The sequence below is a fragment of the Nomascus leucogenys genome, chromosome X (genome assembly GCF_006542625.1).
Source record: "Nomascus leucogenys isolate Asia chromosome X, Asia_NLE_v1, whole genome shotgun sequence".
Classification (NCBI taxonomy): Eukaryota; Metazoa; Chordata; class Mammalia; order Primates; family Hylobatidae; genus Nomascus; species Nomascus leucogenys.
The window spans coordinates 50,253,458-50,271,302 of NC_044406.1; the positions used below are offsets into that span (position 1 = coordinate 50,253,458).

The 17,845-nt window shown below is 38.7% G+C and overlaps 1 protein-coding gene across 6 annotated transcripts in view; it reads right to left on the reverse strand.

Annotated features, from left to right (window-relative positions):
• The window catches only part of USP9X (ubiquitin specific peptidase 9 X-linked), a 149,346-nt gene that overhangs the window by 37,426 nt on the left and 94,075 nt on the right, over window positions 1–17,845 (reverse strand). For all 6 annotated transcript variants that reach the window (XM_030807577.1, XM_030807576.1, XM_030807582.1 and 3 more), the window contains 7 exons: window positions 12,564–12,694; window positions 12,007–12,285; window positions 10,065–10,190; window positions 8,579–8,704; window positions 8,013–8,179; window positions 1,143–1,251; window positions 453–599 (listed from right to left, as the gene is read on the reverse strand). In XM_030807577.1, coding sequence (XP_030663437.1) covers window positions 453–599; window positions 1,143–1,251; window positions 8,013–8,179; window positions 8,579–8,704; window positions 10,065–10,190; window positions 12,007–12,285; window positions 12,564–12,694 — 1,085 coding nt within the window. The remainder of the gene's footprint in view (window positions 1–452; window positions 600–1,142; window positions 1,252–8,012; window positions 8,180–8,578; window positions 8,705–10,064; window positions 10,191–12,006; window positions 12,286–12,563; window positions 12,695–17,845) is intronic.

Genomic DNA, 17,845 nt, shown 5'->3' on the forward strand with positions numbered 1-17,845 from the left:
TTGGCTTTATGAACTACTAGAAGAAATGCTAATTTGAAGGCTAAAAACTACAAATCTCTTCAGAAATAAATTCTTGTAACATTCTGCCTAAGTAAAAAGTATCAGATGTTATGATAGAAAGTTTTGCTCTATCAGACTCATTTTTGACATAAACAATTTAAGAATAATTTTTTTAAAAATGAGAATTTGCAAAAAGGCCCAAAATGCTAAAATAAAAGAAGCTGAACATCAGTATTTCAAGTCTCAAGCAATTCATTTTACAAAACTAGATATGCATTAATTTTGTGAACCACAGGTTACTAACGTCCACCGATGCAGAGTACATTCTTTGGTCCCTTTTATCAATCTTTGGAGTTTTCCATTTAACCAAAATGCTCAAAAAATATAAATCATCAATAAAACATTCTATTTACTAATAATGACATATAAATGGAGTATTAACTGCAACTTACCCTAATTCTTTTAAGCCAATCAATTTCATTATTGAGAAGAACTTCAGCATTGGGTACATTAATATTACTATTGTAAGCGTAATTAAGAAGGTGTCTTAAAAGAGTAAAGTAGTCGCCTGAGTGTTTAGCTCTCTCTCTTGCTGTGCTCTGGAAACAAAGTAGAATAATATCAATTTACATGTCCATCCTCAAAATCCACTTTTTTTTTTTTTTTTTTTTTTTTTTTTTGAGACGGAGTCTTGCTCTGTCCCCCAGGCTAGAGTGCAGTGGCGCGATCTCGGCTCACTGCAAGCTCTGCCTCCCGGGTTCACGCCATTCTCCTGCCTCAGCCTCCCGAGTAGCTGGGACTACAGGTGCCCGCCAACACGCCCGGCTAATTTTTTTGTATTTTTAGTAGAGACGGGGTTTCACTGTGTTAGCCAGGATGGTCTCGATCTCCTGACCTCGTGATCTGCACACCTCGGCCTCCCAAAGTGCTGGGATTACAGGCTTGAGCCACTGCGCCCGGCAAAATCCACTTTTTTAAAAACCCAGAGTTAACTAGAGATGACTACCACAGTACGGGAAATTAAGTAGTACTTCATTTATTAAATATAGACTGTCCTAACTTTAATGCAAGCTAAAACCACAATGAATGTTTCTTGCTTAAAGAATGAATCACACTGATAAGCATATTTTAAAAAGTCTCACCCCCAAAACAGTAAAGAGTAGAGTAATGAAGAAAAGTAGAGGCCGGTGTCCCATGCAACATCTGGTGCACATTAAAAAGAACTGCTCCTGTGCCACCTGACGAACAGTTCTGAAATAAAAATGTTTCACATTTAATACATTATTTCCATTTTAAAATAATGATTGTAACACTGTTCCCTCTTGGGCAGGAGGGGTGGAGGGAGTATAAAAGGGAGATAAATTAATAGTAAGGATACAGGATTACCCTACCTACACACACCAAGCACTCAAGCCAACACCACATAATACATAAACTGTATGTCCAGGACTATAACCTCAAACTGACACTAAGAGTTTGAGGGATACCACCTTCTAACACCTCTTTCTTGGAACAGGCTGGAAATGTTCCTCTATATACCAAATGCTCTACTACAATAACCTTATGCATCTTTTTGGCCTTCCACAGAATTTTTATTCAACTGTGGTTTTGCACAACAGCTCTGTGGAAATTCTGTAGTAACCACAGTTAGGCTATTGTGGCAGAAGTCTCTTATGCCAGGGGTCCCCAAACCCCAGGCCAGAAGGCCAAGTGAGACTTATGGCCTGAACTCCGCCTCCTGTCAGATCAGCGGTGGCATTAGATTCTCATAAGAGCACAAACCCTATTGAACTACACATGAAAGGGTTCTAGCTTATGTGCCCCTTATGAGAATCTAACTAATGCCTCATGATCTGAGGTGGAATCCTTTCATCCCAAAACCATCCCCCACTACCTCCCTGATCCATGGAAAAACTGTCTTCCATGAAACTGGTCCCTGGTGCCAAAAGGGTTGGGGACTGCTGCCTTATACCGTACTGGCAGTTCCAAAAGCACGGTCCCCAGAGCAGCAACATCAGCATTATCTGGGAACTTGTTAGAAATGCCAATTCTCAGGCTCCAATGCAGACCTCCTGAATCAGAAATACTGGAGGTGGGGCCCAGCAATGTGTTAATAAACTCTTCAGGTGAATCTGATGTGCGCTAAAGACTGAACCGCAGGCTGGGTGCAGTGGCTCATGCCTGTAATCCCAGCACTTTGGGAGGGTGAGGTAGACAGATCACGAGGTCAAGAGGTCAAGACCACCCTGGCCAACATGGTGAAACCCCATCTCTACTAAAAATACAAAAATTAGCCAGGCGTGGTGGTGGGCGCCTGTAATCCCAGCTACTTGGGAGGCTGAGGCAGGACAATTGCTTGAACCCGGAAGGCAGAGGTTGCAGTGAGCCGAGATCATGAAACTGCACTCCAGCCTGGTGACAGAGCGAGACTCCAACTCCAAAAAAAAAAAAAAAATCACAATACCATATTTTCTCTCTGATGACCCTTGGGAAAACCTTGTCTCATGATTCTCAGATCTGGGAATCATGGATCTATCTTTTTTAAAAACTGTTATGTACTATATAGATCTCACTAGAATAAATGCTCCAAGAGGGCACAGATATCATCTATTTAATTAACACTGTGCCGTTGGAACCTAGAATAGTATCTGGCGTATAAGAGGAGCTCAAGAACCAGTTATCAGATGTGTAGTCTATCTCCATTACAAAGTAAGCTCTTTCAGGGTAGGGGCTTTCTTGATGCCAAAGGTCCTGGCACCTAGAACAATGTATGACACATGGAAGATGCTCAACAAGTACCTGCTAAGCATTTGTGAGTATCTTACAGACATCACAAACTGCATTTCATGGATAACTACATTTCTGTCTTTGTGCTAGTTACTAGATAACTCAGAACCAAATTTATTTTTATTTATTTATTGATACAGAGTTTCGCTCTTGTTGCCCAGGCTGGAGTGCAATGGCAACATCTTGGCTCACTGCAACCTCCCCCTCCCAGGTTCAAGCGATTCTCCTGCCTCAGCCTCCCGAGTAGCTGGGATTATAGGTATATGCCACCACACCTGGCTAATTTTGTATTTTTAGTAGAGGCAGGGTTTTTCCATGTTGGTCAGGCTGGTCTCGAACTCCCAACCTCAGGTGATCCACCCGCCTCGGTCTCCCAAAGTGGTGGGATTACAGGCGTGAGTCACTTGAGTCACTGAGTCCAGCCCTCAGAACTTAATTTAAAGTACAAGTGTAAAGGACCTGACAGCATACGTACTGCGTACTAACCTCCCTCCCTAGAGGTTATCTTAGTTTTCCGAAAACAGTCCATAGGCCTAGAAATCGGAGGGATTCAGAAGCCCCTAAAATTTTTGGGGGTAGAGTTTGGGGGGACCGCAAGTAAACCGAAGTCAGGCGTATCTACTTTTCTGGGAGCAAGCCCATAACTTAATCAGACTTTCAAAGGTATATGTTATTCCCACTGCTTTGGTTTACTAATTTTTCAACAAGCTAGGTATACAGCCCAAATATGAGGGGCAATAAAAAGTTGATGCTCGTGAATACCTGATAAAACTTCCCTGAGCAAATGCAAACTTCTATACTGCTTCAAAAGAAACATTTCTGTCAACTAATCCTGTTGCCTCTATCTTCACAATAGTCAGTCCCTTTTATTTTAGACAGGGCTTCCCTCTGTCATCCAGGCTGTTTAGTGGCATGATCCTAGCTCATTGTAACCTCAAACTCTTGGGTTCAAGCAATCTTCCCACCTCAGCCTCCTGAGTAGTTAGGACTACATGTGCATGCTACCACATCCAGCTAAAAAAAATTTTTTTTTGAGACTGGGTCTCGCTCTGTCACCCAGGCTATAGTGCAGTGGCACAATCAGGGCTCACAGTAGCCTCATCCTCCCTGGGCTCAGGTGATCTGCCCACCTTAGCCTCCTGAATAGTTGGGACTACAGGCATGTGCACCATGCCCGGCTTATTTTTTCTATTTTCTTTAGAGACAAGGTCCCACTATGTTGCCCAGGCTGGTCTCGAACTCCTGGCCTCAAGTGATCCTCCTGTCTTGGCCTCCCAAAGTGCTGGGATTACAACCATGAGCCGCCACTGCACGTAGCCCACTGTCATCTTTTATTTAAATTCATAAAATAGCTTGCTTTTCCTGCTATCCTACATACTATTCTTAACCAGAATAAACTTACAAAGTTAAGGTGGAGCACATCATTTCTCTGCTTAAAACCCTCTGAAAGATTCCCATCTCACTTAGGGTCAAAGTCAATGTCCTCACAATGACCTATAAAAACCCTCACAGGGTGTTTGTTATCCTCTCTGACTTTACTCCCTACAACTGTTCCCGTCCCCTACCGCCTCTGTTCCATCCACTCCAGTTTCCCTGCTGTTCTTTCACATGTCAGGCATGTTCCTGACGTGCCTGGACATATACATCTGTTGTTTTTTCTGCTTAAAATATACTTTCCCCATGAGCCACATGGATTATTACTTTGCTCTGGAAGGTAATGATAAAAGGTGACCTCTGAACAAAGCTATCACCTTTGTTAAGTCTTCTTCAACTACCCTATAAAAAACTGAACTCCACTCATACCCCGTACTACGCAGCCCCTTTTCCTGCTTTACTTCACCCCCACAGCACTTATTCCTATCTGATATACTTCTCACATGCCTTCTCTTCCCCCATCCCTTTTGGCATGTAAGCTCCTAGAAGGCTAAGATTTTGTCTGTTTTGCCATATCCACAGTGGGTAGTGTCTTGTACACAATAGGTATTTGATCAATACTTACCAAACATATACATGAGACTGCCTACACCACATTAAAATAAAACACTGCTTAGACCTTAGCATCATAGGCCTTGTGTCAAACTGACTCCCACTAACCTCCTGTACGGTATTATCCTTGACTCCTTTTCTAAACATTAAACCAAATACTCAGCTCTGCTCTGAAAGCACTATCCCAGGAGTGGCAAAGTCAAATGCTTTCGCGGGATCAGAGAGGTAACGTAAGTGAGTTAACTAGGCAGGGAATAAAACAACAGGCTGTGGAAACAGCAGAAAAGAATATCGTTTATCTAAAAGAATTTAAATCCATTGCAACTAATTACAACAAAGTAAGGTCAGTGTCATGATGTGGAAGCAGACCATCTAACAGGAACAGAGGTCTAGGAAACCTTTCCTAGATTAGGGATAAGGAAAAGTTACTAGAATATGTGGCATTTAAGTTGAAACTTCCGAATGAGTAGAAGCAGGGACCAAATTATGGAGTGCTTATAAGCCAAATTTAAAAGTTTGAACTTAATTCAAAGATAATGGGAAGACATGGAAAGATTTTAAGCAGGAAAGCATCGTGATCATATTTTCTAGAGATCACTCTGCTTGCAGTGTAGTCAACAGATTAGAAGAGTACAACACTACAGGTGGGAAGATCAACGATACTACGATTGTCCAGGCAATAGGTCCAGACTGCTTAGATCAGGGTAGACCATGAGGAGGCAAGTGTATGGAGTTCAAAGACACATGAAGTAAAAGCCACATAACTGGGAGTGAGAAAGGGAGAGAGACAGCACACTGGCAACGACCATCTTCTACTTTTATGCACATATAAATCCTACCCAAACATGAGTTCACATGCTACATCCTGCACAAAATCTTCACTTTTGCTCCTTCCAGGTAGAAAGTAAGTTATTGCCTTTCCAATTCTCAAAGTATTTTACCTTTTATGGCACCAATTTCTGTCTCAAAGTTCCCTGAGTGCAAGAACTGCCTTATTTGACTTTGGTTTTAATTGCCAAGCACATAGGTAGGGATTCACATATATGCTGGTGGATTATAATTACACCCAGAGCCCAATTTGTGTGGCAGAAATGTCAGAACTCAAGAGGGCAGAAAACCTTCAGTCTTAGTGTTAGCATTTAGCGATGATTATGCCCTTGTTAGTCATTTAATTTCTACAGTCCTTGTGCCTCTCCATCAGCAAAGTCTACTTCTGAGTTGCTACAGGGATTGAGAAGTACCTTGTAAATAACTATGCTTAAACGTTACTATAGGATTATAAACTCCATCTGAGGGGCAGACTTGTACACAGCTCACAATCCCTTATCTGAAACCCCTGGGGCCAGTATGTATTTGGGGATTCAGATTTTTTTTTTTTTTTTTTTTTTTGACATGGAGTTTTACTCTTATTGCCCAGGCTGGAGTACATACAATGGCGCGATCTCGGCTCACTATAACCTCCGCCTTCCAGGTTCAAGTAATTTTCCTGCCTCACTCTCCCAAGTAGCTGGGATTACAGGCGCCCACCACAATGCCCAACTAATTTTTTGTATTTTTAGTAGAGTCGGTGTTTCACCATGTTGGCCACGCTGGTCTGGAACTCCTGACCTCAGGTGATCCACCTGCCTCAGCCTCCCAAAGTGCAGGGATTACAGGTGTGAGCCACCATGCCCGGCCTGGGGATTCAGATTTTAGAATATTAATGCCAATAATTAATGTCCAAGTCGGACTTGCTGACAAATTCTTACAAACGGGAAATAATGGATTTTGAACCTACATAGGTATTCAGATATTTATAAAAATCACGTACTTAAAATTCAAAAAGATCCTAACTTAGAACACCCTCCTTATTATTGCAGACAATATGGTGACATAATAAGGTAACATGCTTTCTACAGTACTTTACCGCACTGCATGCAAGTTTCAGGGAAGAGAGGGGCAAAATGGTTCTGACTTATATAAGGGTAATTTTCATAAAGGGTAGAGGGCAAAAAACTCTGTTAAATCAAGTTCCTTAATAGTTATTAGACTAAGAGATGAAATAAGTTCCTAATTTAAGATTTTTAAAAATCAACATAGAATAACAAACTTGCTACCCTCCAGGTTTGACGTCATTAATACTGTTGGCTAATCATCTTTCCTATCCTCACCATTCCCACATGTATGCATCATTAAATGGAACTAGACTTACTAAACCTATTTATCTTTTCCAATGTGCAGACTTGTCTTCTCAAGGATGTAGCATGCCCAACCAGATTTGTGGGGATCCTATTAAGAGTTTCTGAATAGGCTGGATTGGATTTCTTCGAAGAACTTACCCAAGGAACTTCTTAAAATAGGTGATATTCACACTTTAAACCCACTAAATCACTTTAGTCTCTAAACTGACATTCCCACTTCAGACTCTACATCCTCTTGAGTGGGCAAGTTGAACTCTACCCCCTACAGCATGTACATTTTTAAAACTTTATTACTATGCTTCATTTCAACAAATGGCTTATTGTGACTTTACATCAACCCTTCCTCAATGAATTTTGTCATTATTGAATGGCATGCGATGGAATGATGAAAGTAAACATTTTCTGTGTCTTTTCACAAAATACAGATAAAACAGATTAATTACATACAATGGTGACACAAATTAGAGCCCAAGTTAATAAAGTTACCATATACGAAGATCAGGATCAGATTGATACAAGAGGATGGAAACCAACATTTTCTATAAATCTGACTGACTTGCAGAAAAAGAAACCCAAAACAAAATTACTGCCACTGATTAAATGCTCTTGAAATGAAAACATGAGCTTTATAACTGATCTTTATCATCAGTGTAAACTGCAAAAGTTCTTACAATGACCCTGTCTTACAAATTTCATATCAAATTCTGTTTGGCTTTAAAAAACCTGGCATCTAGGAATCTAAGATAGGAGGCTAATGTCCTACATGATTTAAATCTTGCAAACTAGATTTTTAGAAATAGGCTAATCTATATACCTCCTAGGTAAAACTAAATTCTAAGATTAGAAAAAAATCATGCTCTGACAATTAATATTGGCATTTGCAGAGACTAAAACCAAACATTTAGGTTAAGCAAAACACTCTTAAATAATAAAATTTTCCTCAATACCAATATGCCATAGAGACAATAAATATTTAATTTTTGGGACACATTTTGCCAGCCTAAATTAATTCACTCCATTTACAAAAGTAAGTTTCTCACAATTAAAAAAGATACTTACTTGCTGTGACAGTGCAATAGTAAGTCAATGATGAATGTCTGCCAAGCCTTTTCCTTACTAAGAGCATCTAAGGCTGTTGGAATCAAGGCAAAACATAAGGTCATCACTTCCAATGCTTCACAGCAAACCTGTTCGTCTTCCAAGTCTGGCTCATTGCCTGCATTGGTCTGTAAAATTACAATCAAGAACAAATTACCCAAAGAAGTATTTAAAATAAAAATACTTAAATGCCATACCATAACTGACAAACCAAAATTTACGCAGGACAGAAAGATGATAAAAGAAAAAAGAGAATGGGATAAAGCAAATTCAGTAGGAGACAATTATATCTGACCCCCACAAGAAGCAGCAAAAGGCAATTTCATTTAAAAAGCAGCCCCATGACAGGATTCTTCATTTTCAAAGTAAAATTTTACCATATTCTCAACATAGCTATCAATTAATTTTCAACCATTAAGATGCAAGTGATTCAATTTTTAAAAATAGCAAAGCTAATAAAAATTAAACCACATGCACAATTAAGAAACATTTGTTTACAAGGAATATAGTTCTGTGATAATTCTTACCTTCTCATAAATTTTAGTGATTTCTTCATTTGGGCTAAATACTAGCTGTAACGACCCACATCCTGATGCCCAGATAATTTTTTGTATAGCTCTAATTACACAAATATCAGGCATATATCTTGAAGCCTGCAAGATAACGAGTAAATAGAACTGTTGATAGAATGAGAGTGAAATTATGTTTAGAAAAACAAAAATGTTTCACTTTGTAAAGGAAATAGGAATTAGTACCATTGTCTTTAAATTCCCAAGTTGCCTTTGTCTAAAAAAAAAAAAAAAAAAAAAAAAAAAAAAAAAGGTGGGGGCGGGGGCCCTCTGGCTCTGTCACCCAGTCTAAAGTACAGTGGTGTGATCATAGCTCACTACAGCCTCGAACTCCTGGGCTCAAGAGATCCTCCTACCTCATGCTCCCAAGTAGGTGGAAGTCCAGGCATCTGCCACTGCACTTGGCTTATTCCCCACCTCCCGCCTTTAAACAGCAATACAACAAAGTACGCTCCCCAAGTTATCTAAGCTCTTTACTATTACATTTTAACACTACAAAGATGACAACCTTTCCACTCGTAGTTTCTTATCCAAGAAAAATGAAAACTTATGTCTACACAAACACTTGTACACAATGTTTACATCAGCTTTATTCACAGCCAAAAAGGGAAAATGATCCAACTGTCCTTCACCAAGTACAAGGATAAACAAAATGTGGAATATTCATAATGGGTACTAGTTAGCAATAAAAAGGAATAAACTACTAATCCACACAACACAGGTAATTCTCAGTCATTATTCTTAGTGAAAAAAGCCAGACACAAAAGAACACACACTATAATCCATCTATATAAAACTCCAAAAGACAAAAAATATTCTCTAGGGACAAAAAGAGCAGTGGTTACCTGGGGAAAGAATAAACTGCAAAAGGGCATAAAGAGTGATGAAAACATTCGGTTTTGACGGCAGCAGTGGTTTCACACATATATGTCAAAATTCACTGAATTTGGGCCGGGCATGGTGGCTCATGCCAGTAATCCCAGCACTCTGGGAGGCTGAGGCAGGCAGATCACCTGAGCTTAAGAGTTCGAGACCAGCCTGGCCAACATCATGAAACCCCTATCTCTACTAAAAATAAAAAAATAGCTGGGCATGGGGTGGGGTGGGGTGGGTGGGCACCTGTAATCCCAGCTACTGTGGAGGCTGAGGCAGAATAATCACTTGAACCTGGGAGGTGGAGGTTGCAGTGAGCCGAGATGGCACCACAGCACTCCAGCCTGGGCAACAGAGCGAGACTCCGTCTCAAAAAAAAAAAATCACCCAATCTGTATACTTTAAAAGGATGCTGTTTATTATACATAAAGTTGATTAAAAACACAAAGTACTAATATTAATAGTAGACAAAACTGATATTAAGGGGGCATTATCTATAGAATGAGACAGTGATTAAAATAAGTGGGCCTAGGAAAGTTAAAATTGTGACAGAAGTCTTGATAAAACTAACCTCATCAGATATCTGCTGAGCAAGACGAACTGACACATTTCTAAGCATGCACTCGGATGATGGATTAGGAATGCTCTGAAGGGCACTTTGTAGCACCACTGCTTGATCATGGGTAACTTGGTTGATCTGAAAAAAGTTAACCATTTTATTTGGAGTAAATAATTTGTACATAACCAGACCTAACCATTTGCTCTTCATTCATCACCCACTCCCGCAGAACGACTTCCTTGCATATACACATTATAGAACCTGTGGCAACTTACACAAAAAGCACTGCTAACAAAGTGGGCTTCCTCTCTTTCTTGTGCACTGTAGTGCCACGTGTCTGCAAAACCCCATTCTAGAGCAATCAACTCGTGTCTCTAAATCTGGCCTCAGCTTAACTTGCAGGGGATAATGATACACTAAATAGACTGGTTCCCTTCTAGAGACTCGGTAAAGTATTGTACATCTTTTACGTACATGCCTTGTATTCCCATTGTTATCACATTTTGCTTTGAAAAAAAGGAAAATTAAGGAATACTGAAAAAGCAGTAAGAGGACTAATGTATGAAAGGTACCCTAGTTTTTACTTAATACTATAATCAAGTTGTTAAATCAGTGACAGATTAATTTCATTAAGTAGTTGTTAGGTAATTCTGACTGCCTTCAAGTTGTAACTCCCCTCCTATATATATACTGTAAATATTTCTACAATATTATTTTAAGATATTTCTATATTACTAAGTTTGCATTGGGCTCCCTACTGTGAGCTCGTTGAGATTAGAGGTTATTATGTACCTCTGTATCCATAGGGGCACATTCTCTGAATAAATATTGAAGAAAGGTGAAAGTGGAAACATGTAATTGTTTTCTGTGTACTTCATTAAGCATCTGTGTCAGGGATCATGACAAAAATCTGTTTTTATCCTAACAAGAAGCTGCCTTTTTACTTACCTAATAAGAGCTACTCAAAAAAAAAAAAAAAAAAATCCTAACAAAGATGGGACCTGTGATACAAAACAAAATTTAAGCCATTTTTTACAGGAAATTCATAACACACACCAAAGTGTCAAAAGTAGTATAATTAACTCCCATGTACATATTACTTAGCTTCAGGAATTATCGCCAGTGAACCAAACTGTTTAATCTGACTATCCTCCCTTGCTTTCCATCACTTCTCCACCCCAGGATTGTTTTTAAGCAAATCCTAGATATCATGTAATTTCACCTGGAAGTATCTCAGCAATCACTTCAAAAATATAGGGGGCTCTTCCTTTCAAACATAACCACAATATTACCACAGCTAAAACAACTATATGTGATATTACCATAAATATCAACATTCTGATCTCCGCAATTGAAACCTAAGCCATTTCTAAAGAAGAAAATCTTTATCCCTGAAGTTTTTACCTTCTATCAGTAACTTACTAAAACACTCATTTATGATGTTTATAAAATTTTACTTAGAATTAAATGCATAGTTTGATCTCTCATAAATAAGTATCAAATTCTGGCATGTCTTGAGAATTTTTTGTGACATGGCTCAAGAATGCCACCAAGGCAGAAACCGAGTCAGAATAAGCTCAGAACTTGGGTTTAAGCCCAAGGTGGGAAGGGAAACAAGCAACAAGATAAACCAATTATATCTCTTATTACAATCTGTGTCTTTATATATCTGCCAGGCACAAGTTAATAAGAGATTCATATGGAGTTTTTGTTAGGTTTAACATAAATGAAAGTCAAGCAAGATTTAAGTGGGCAGGGAGAAACTATCTTCAGATTATCAGCAGTCAGCGAAAAGTATTTGCACTTTCAATACAAACATCATAAAGAAAACCTCTGAAATAAGGTACTTTGAACATTAAGTCAACCTTGAACTCTACACTTAAAATACTAATTAGTTTTACTTTAAAAATTGCTATCTACTATTATAAAATGATTTTTAAAAAGTCTGTATTACCGATGTCATGGGATTCACACCTTCTACACCTGGCTGACAAGCTTCTGCCACAGCTCGAACATGACCATAGCCAATGGCAGTTAGCAAAAGCTTGGCTATTTTAAGAGCATTGAGGTAGGCACCCCTTCGAGTTTCCATATCTGCATTTGGTAGGAAGTTATTTCTGGTTAGCATACTCAGTACAAGGGGTAGGCCACCACTTTTCAAGAAGTGAAACTGAAAATCAGAGGAATCATCAGCCAGAGGTGCACCAGCGGGCATTAACAAGGCATAGACTACCTGGAAAAATAGAGAAGAGGGGGAGAGGGCTGTATTAAAAGATTTTTTTTTTTTTTTTAAATAACTTCTATTTGTACTATTGTCAGTGCCAAGAAACTCTTGACCATCTCACTATTATTTATTTCAAATTAATATTTCATTTCAAAACTATTTCATTACAATTTTACCCAAATCATTCACCTTACCATATGAAAGGTCAAATTTAAAGAACACAGGATAAATTTAAAAGGAAAAACAAAGAAAACAAAAACAAAAACAAAACAACCCAAAAAACCAACCTCTGTTAGATATAGCACTTGTGAGGCTGAAGGACCAAAGAAAAGTGAGTCAAGAGATGGACTAAGGCTGCTTTCTCCAAGTTTGGCATGGTCTAAACAAATAGCTCTTAATTTTTCTATCGTTGTGCTATCTGGAGGAAAAAAAGAGACAGTGTGAAAATGTAATTCATGTGTTCATACATATTTAACTTTTGATATCTTGAAGACCATACTAATATGGAATAACAATCCACTCAGTTGGGCTATAGGCTCAAACTTCCTAAGACATGACAAGACCTGGAATGATTAAAAAAGAAAAAAAACAAAAAATAAACAAAAACAAAAAACAGGGCTCTTTAATTAGTTGCTCTCAACACAAAGCATCCGCTACTCAGCCACTGGAGATGGAAAAAAATACATTTCAAAAGGAAGTAGTTCTGACTGAAAATAACAAGAAAAAAATTATAAACTCTTCCCTCCAACCTCTTTGCCCCCCCGACACTATATATTAACTGGCTTGCTTCACTGAAAGAAATGTAGTGATACCCAAGAAAATGAACCCTAAAAAGCAAACATCAAAAAAGGATAAGTGCCTATGTACATTCACCTCAAAGCAAGCAGAGCTTTTGTCCTTTTGTCATAATATTAAAACATAATTTTAAATTACAGTGAAATGACACAGTGGGGGAAAAATAAGATAATCCCAAAATACAAATAAGCACTAGCTACCAAATACTCCAACTTTATTAACAGTCAATCAACCTTGGAAAGTATTTTGATGATCTAAGGTAATTGCCCTATGATTAAAAAAAAAATCTTGATAATTTTTTTTTTTTTAAAGTAAAAGCTTCTTTTAAAGAAAAGAAAAATAGGTCTGGGCGCAGTGGCTCACGCCTGTTATCCCAGCACTCTGGGAAGCTGAGGCAGGCAGATCACCTGAGGTCAGGTGTTCGAGACCAGCCTGACCAACATGATGAAACCCCGTCTCTACTAAAAATACAAAAATCAGCTGGGCATGGTGGCATGCGCCTGTAATCCCAGCGATTCGGGACGCTGAGGCAGGAGAATCGCTTTAACCTGGGAGGCGGAGGTTGCAGTGAGCCGAGGTCGTGCCACTGCACTCCAGCCTGGGCAACAAGAGCGAAACTCCGTCTCGAGAAAAAAACAAAACAAAACAACAACAACAACAAAAAAACTGATTTTCTTTGGGTAAATGAATGTTTACAGGCCTAGAAATAGCAGCCATTATCTTACAAATTTTTCAGTTTGTGTTGAAACTGTCACTTCTCTCTATTCTGAAGGGATAGCGACATATAATGTAACCAATTAAAATATTAAGTTGTTATAATACAATATTTATACGTATCTTCTTGTGTCATTGAATATTCATCTATATCATTTTATCTGACTATTAAAATGACAGTACTATTTTACCAGTTTAATCCCTATTATTGGGCATTTAGGTTTTTACCTCCCCTCACCTTTTTAAACACCAAAGATCCTAGCAGCTGAATTTTTATAATTTTCACCATGCGAAACCCTGCAACCATAAAGAAGTTGAACATAATGCCCAAAGACTTGACATACATTGTCAAATTACTCCCTGAAAGCAAACCAATTCATATGCTTAACCACTGTATCTCACAGTATCTTGCTTGGCTTAAAAATATTCTGAGTGAAGGATGGAGGCAAAGGGGAGTAGGAGGAAAAAAAAAAAGAAGAGCTCAAGAAAAGGAAGTGGTGGATTTTTTTTTTTTTCTTTGAGACAGGGTCTCACTCTGTCACCCAGGCTGAAATGCAGTGGCGTGAGGACTGCAGCCTCAACCTCCCTGGGCTGAGGTGATCCTCCCACCTCAGCCTTCTGAGTAGTTGGGAACCACAACCGTGTGCCACCATGCCCAGCTAATTTTTGCATATTTTTTTGTAGAGACAGAGTTATGCCATGTTGCCCAGGCTGATCTCAAACTCCAGGGGCTCAAGCGATGTTCCCACCTTGGCTTCCTGAAGTGCTGGGATTACCAGCGTGACCCGGTCAGAAGTAGTGAATTCTAAGCAAATCATTTAATGGTGTTGAATTATAGTTTACTCATTTGAGAGATCTGAATCAAAGTAACACTCAGTGGCCATTCCAGCTCTCACATTCATCCCCAATTATATACATGTTACATTTTATAAAAAATGGAAGACAGAAAAATTTAAGCCAGTCATAATCTTGTCATCCAGAGTTTATGACGATTTTGGTTTCTTTCTAGTCTTTTGAAAAGATACCTAAGCTTTGGGAAGCCAAGATGGGAGGATCACTGGAACCCAGGTCAAAACACAGCCTGCGTAACACAGCAAGACCCCCAACACTACAAAAAAATTTTCAAAATAAGCCAGGTGTGGGCCGGGCGCAGTGGCTCATGCCTGTAATCCCAGCACTCGGGGAGGCGGAGGTGGGCGGATCACTTGAGGTCAGGAGTTCAAGACTAGCCTGCCCAACATGGTGAAACCCCATCTCTACTAAAAATACAAAAATTAGCTGGGCGTGGTGGCGTCCATCTGTAATCCCAGCTACTCGGGAGGCTGAGGCAGGAGAATCACTTGAACCCAGGAGGCAGAGGCTGCAGTAGGCAGAGACTGCGCCACTGCACTGCAGCCTGGGCAATAGTGTGAGACTCTGTATCTCAAAAAAAAAAAAAAAAAAAAACAGTCAGGTGTGGTGGTGTGTACCTGTAGTCCTAGCTACTCCTAGGCAGGAGCCTCACTTGAGGCCAGGAGTTTGAGGTTACAGTGAGCTAGGATCATGCCACTGCACTCTAGCCTGGGACACAGAGTAAGGCCCTCTCTCTTTAAAAAAAAAAAAAAAAAAAAAAAGAGAAATGGCATTTAAGCTATGTGTCCCAGGTGAATTAACAATCTCTCTGTGCTTTAATTTCTCCGTCTTTAAAATACAGATAAAATTAATAATTTCCTTACAGGTATGTTGTGTGGTTTGAGTTTATCAGTGCTAAGAGCTTACAACAGACTTTTACAAAAGATGGTATTACATACAGAGAGGACTGCAGAAGTTTTAAGTTTAACAGCAAATCACAACATGGGCACTTGGCTTCAGGCAAAGATTCAGAATGAAGAGAAGTATAACATTTGGGTGATCATTTCACATTTGTGCACTCTTGGATGTATTTTAAACGGAGGGGAAAGATAGAATCATTAGCTTTTTTCCTAGTCATTAACTATACCTTATACGGATGATGTGTGGTTTGAGTTTATCAGTGCTAAGAGCTTACAACAGACTTTTACAAAAGACTGTATGACCAAGTTTTAGACACAAACTCTTAAATAAGAAAGGAAGCAGGAGCTCTAAGAAAAGAAGTGACAGAGAGTGGTTTAGTGTTACTGAGTGCCAGTCACTAGGCTAGGGATTTTCCATACATTGCTTCATTTAATCCCTGCAATTACACAAAAAAGTTATCATTATCCCAGTTCTAAGGATAAGGAAGCTCTAATAAACTATGAAACTTATGTTTAACGCCATAGAGTAGCAATTAGAAGCAGGATTGAAACTCAAGTCCATTTGAGTCCAAAGCCTATGATTTTCTGCTGCAATACAACCATTACCAGCTTTTTCAAAAGCTGGCTGTTTCAAATTTAGGTACTCTAGTTTCATTATATAAAATATGAAAAAAGCACCCACTTCAAGTTTCTTGCCTTAACTGTCTGACAAGAGCTCATGCTCGCCATCTGGTGGCATTAAGCACCAATCACAAGATCAAGGATTCAGTGGTGGGTTTGTGTTTTTACAGTATGTTGGGAGGGTTGAATCTGCAGTAAAGCAAGGCAAGGACTATTACTGAAATACTAGCAAATGAAACTATGTAAATTCTAAACGATGTAACAGACAAGAATGAAATATATCTTTTGAGAGAAGCCTTAGCTAAGAATCTAATGTGAAATGCTTCTGTCCCATAATAATTGCAAAGCAAGATGAGAAGCCCAACAAGGTGTTTAATTTAGAAAATGGAGGTAATAAAAGCAGAAGACAGCTTTAAAAATTATGTCTCAACTAAATATGGTGTACTGAACTATATTTATCAGTACTTCATCCCCAAACCCCACTAAAATGAGAATGAATGAATATAAAAATACATAAACTCAAAAGAACATAAAAACAGAAGAGGAAGCAACACATTAAACCGCTGTCAACAAATTACTGAAGGTGTAGTGAAGATGGGGATAGATAGTTGGTTTAGCTGAACCAAGAAGTGCTTGTTGTGAAGGCAAGAAGAGGGTGTCTATAAATTAGTGCCCCACTAAATATGAGAAAAGCCAAGGGTATGAAAACAACAAACACTTGGGAAGACACAGAGGATTCGAAGGCCTAAAGACAGAGGCTGAAGACTGATTAAGGAGCCTTTCCAGCTCCCTCAGGTTTCAGATTTCTCACTGCTATAGAGATACAAATACAGAATGGAAGACGACTAGGAAGCTGGACTGGTACAAGCGTGAACCTGTGTTAGTTAACTGCAGGATACAAAAATCAATATACAAAACTCAGTAGTGTTTCCATTTGTCAATAGCAAACTATCTGAAAGAGAAATCAAGAAAGTTATCTCACTTACAATAGCTACAAAAATATAAGATACCTAGGGATAAATTTAAGCAAGGAGGAGAAAGATCACTACAAAAAAAACTGATGAAAGAACAAACACAGGACACAAATAAATGGAAAAATATTCTATGTTCATGGGTTAGAAGAACAAATACTGTTAAAATATCCGTATTACCCAAAGCAATCTACAGATTGAATGCAATCTCTATTAAAATACCAATTATATTCTTCACAGAAACAGAAAAAACATCCTTTGAGCTGAATCTGCAAGGTAAAACAAAAAAATACAAAAAACACTCCTAAAATTCATATGGAACTACAAAAGACTCCAAATAGCCAAAGCAATCTTGAGTAAGAAGAACAAAGCTGAAAGCATCATACTACTTGACTTCAAAATTTACTATAGAGCAACAGTAACCAAAACAGCATGGTACTGACACAAAAATAGACACAGATCAATTGAACAGAATAGAGAACCCAGAAATAAATCCACATAATCAGAAACAACTGATTTTCAACACAGGTGCCAAGAACACACATTGGGGGAAAAGGCAATCTCTTGAATAAAAATGGTGTTGCGAAAACAGAATATACATATGCAGAAAAATGAAACTAGACCCTTATTATTCATCATATGTAAAAATAAACTCAAGATGGGTTAAAAACTTAAATGTAAGACCGGAAACTATAAACTACTAAAAGAAAACACAAG